The sequence below is a fragment of the Corvus brachyrhynchos genome, unplaced genomic scaffold (genome assembly GCF_000691975.1).
Source record: "Corvus brachyrhynchos isolate BGI_N302 unplaced genomic scaffold, ASM69197v1 scaffold1097, whole genome shotgun sequence".
Lineage (NCBI taxonomy): Eukaryota > Metazoa > Chordata > Aves > Passeriformes > Corvidae > Corvus > Corvus brachyrhynchos.
Window position 1 is genome coordinate 712,230 of NW_008239003.1, and position 1,067 is coordinate 713,296.

At 52.7% G+C, this 1,067-nt stretch overlaps 1 protein-coding gene across 1 annotated transcript in view; it reads left to right on the plus strand.

Moving 5' to 3' along the window:
- The first annotated feature begins 6 nt into the window (after positions 1-6).
- The window catches only part of TRMT10B (tRNA methyltransferase 10B), a 2,745-nt gene continuing 1,684 nt past the window's right edge, over positions 7-1,067 (plus strand). The window contains exons 1-3 of the mRNA XM_017739018.1: positions 7-70; positions 430-508; positions 823-890. Coding sequence (XP_017594507.1) covers positions 44-70; positions 430-508; positions 823-890 — 174 coding nt within the window. The 5' untranslated portion in view covers positions 7-43. The remainder of the gene's footprint in view (positions 71-429; positions 509-822; positions 891-1,067) is intronic.

The following is a 1,067-nucleotide window of genomic DNA, read 5'->3' on the forward strand; positions in this document are numbered from 1 at the left end:
GGGGTTCGCGGCGGGGACGCCGATTTACGAGCAGTGCTTCCGCATGAACGACGGCTTCGCCGGATACCTGGTGAGGGTCTGGCTACGGGATCAGGGAGAGCTCAGCCCTGTGCTCTGCATTTTATTTAAAATTAGACAGTTGTTGCTGCTCTCCCTTCCTCAGAGCGCACTGAGAACTTCTGATGAGGAGAGAATTTAATGGAGTTTTTAGAAGTGTGTCTGTCAGTGCCTAGAACAGAAAACGTTTTCCAATTGAGAAAGAAAAACCCTGGGTCACTGGAGATCTGTAGGATCTACAAGATCTTTAGGAGTTTGTGTGTCCAAAGCAGTAGTGTCAGTTCCAGGATATCTCTGTGTCTGGGAGGGGGCTTTGTTCTGTCAGATGCACCTTGGGCTAACTGGCTGCTTCACTCTGTCTGGTGTTTTCAGATGGATACAACTCCACAGAGTTACCTGGACCTGTTTCCTTTGGATGCCATTGTTTATCTCACTCCTGACTCTGAGAACGGTAAATATTTCACATGCTTTAGGCAAAGGAGAAACAGAGCCAAAGGCTGGCTTTTAGAAATTTCTTTTTGAGGCTATTCCATGCTTCAGGCAAGTCGTTCCTACATAGGCTGTCTCACATTCGCCAGGGTGTGCTGTGTGCTCACATCTGGTGCTAAATTTGTGCTGGTGGGACCCATCTGCCCCCAGGCCTCAGCCCCTGGGGCGAGGGCGCTCTGCCCACTGCTGTCCTTGGACGTGGGGTCTGCTGGCAGAGCAGTGTCCTGCAGGATTTACTGCTGTGTGGTGGTGAGCCAGTGCATGTCCTATTTCTAGTCCTTGAAGACATCGATCCGGACAAGGTGTACGTGCTGGGAGGGCTGGTGGATGAGAGCATTCACAAGGTGGGTGATGCCTGCCCCATTCCTTCACAAGACCAGAGACATCCCAGTGCTGCGGCTGCCTCCCCATCCCTTTTTCTTCAAATTCTGCCTGGGCCCAGCAGCAAGCTGGGAGAGGCTGCAGCAGTGTGGGTGCCAGCAGCCCCAGGGCGGGTTTTGGCTCTGTGGCTGCTCATGCCA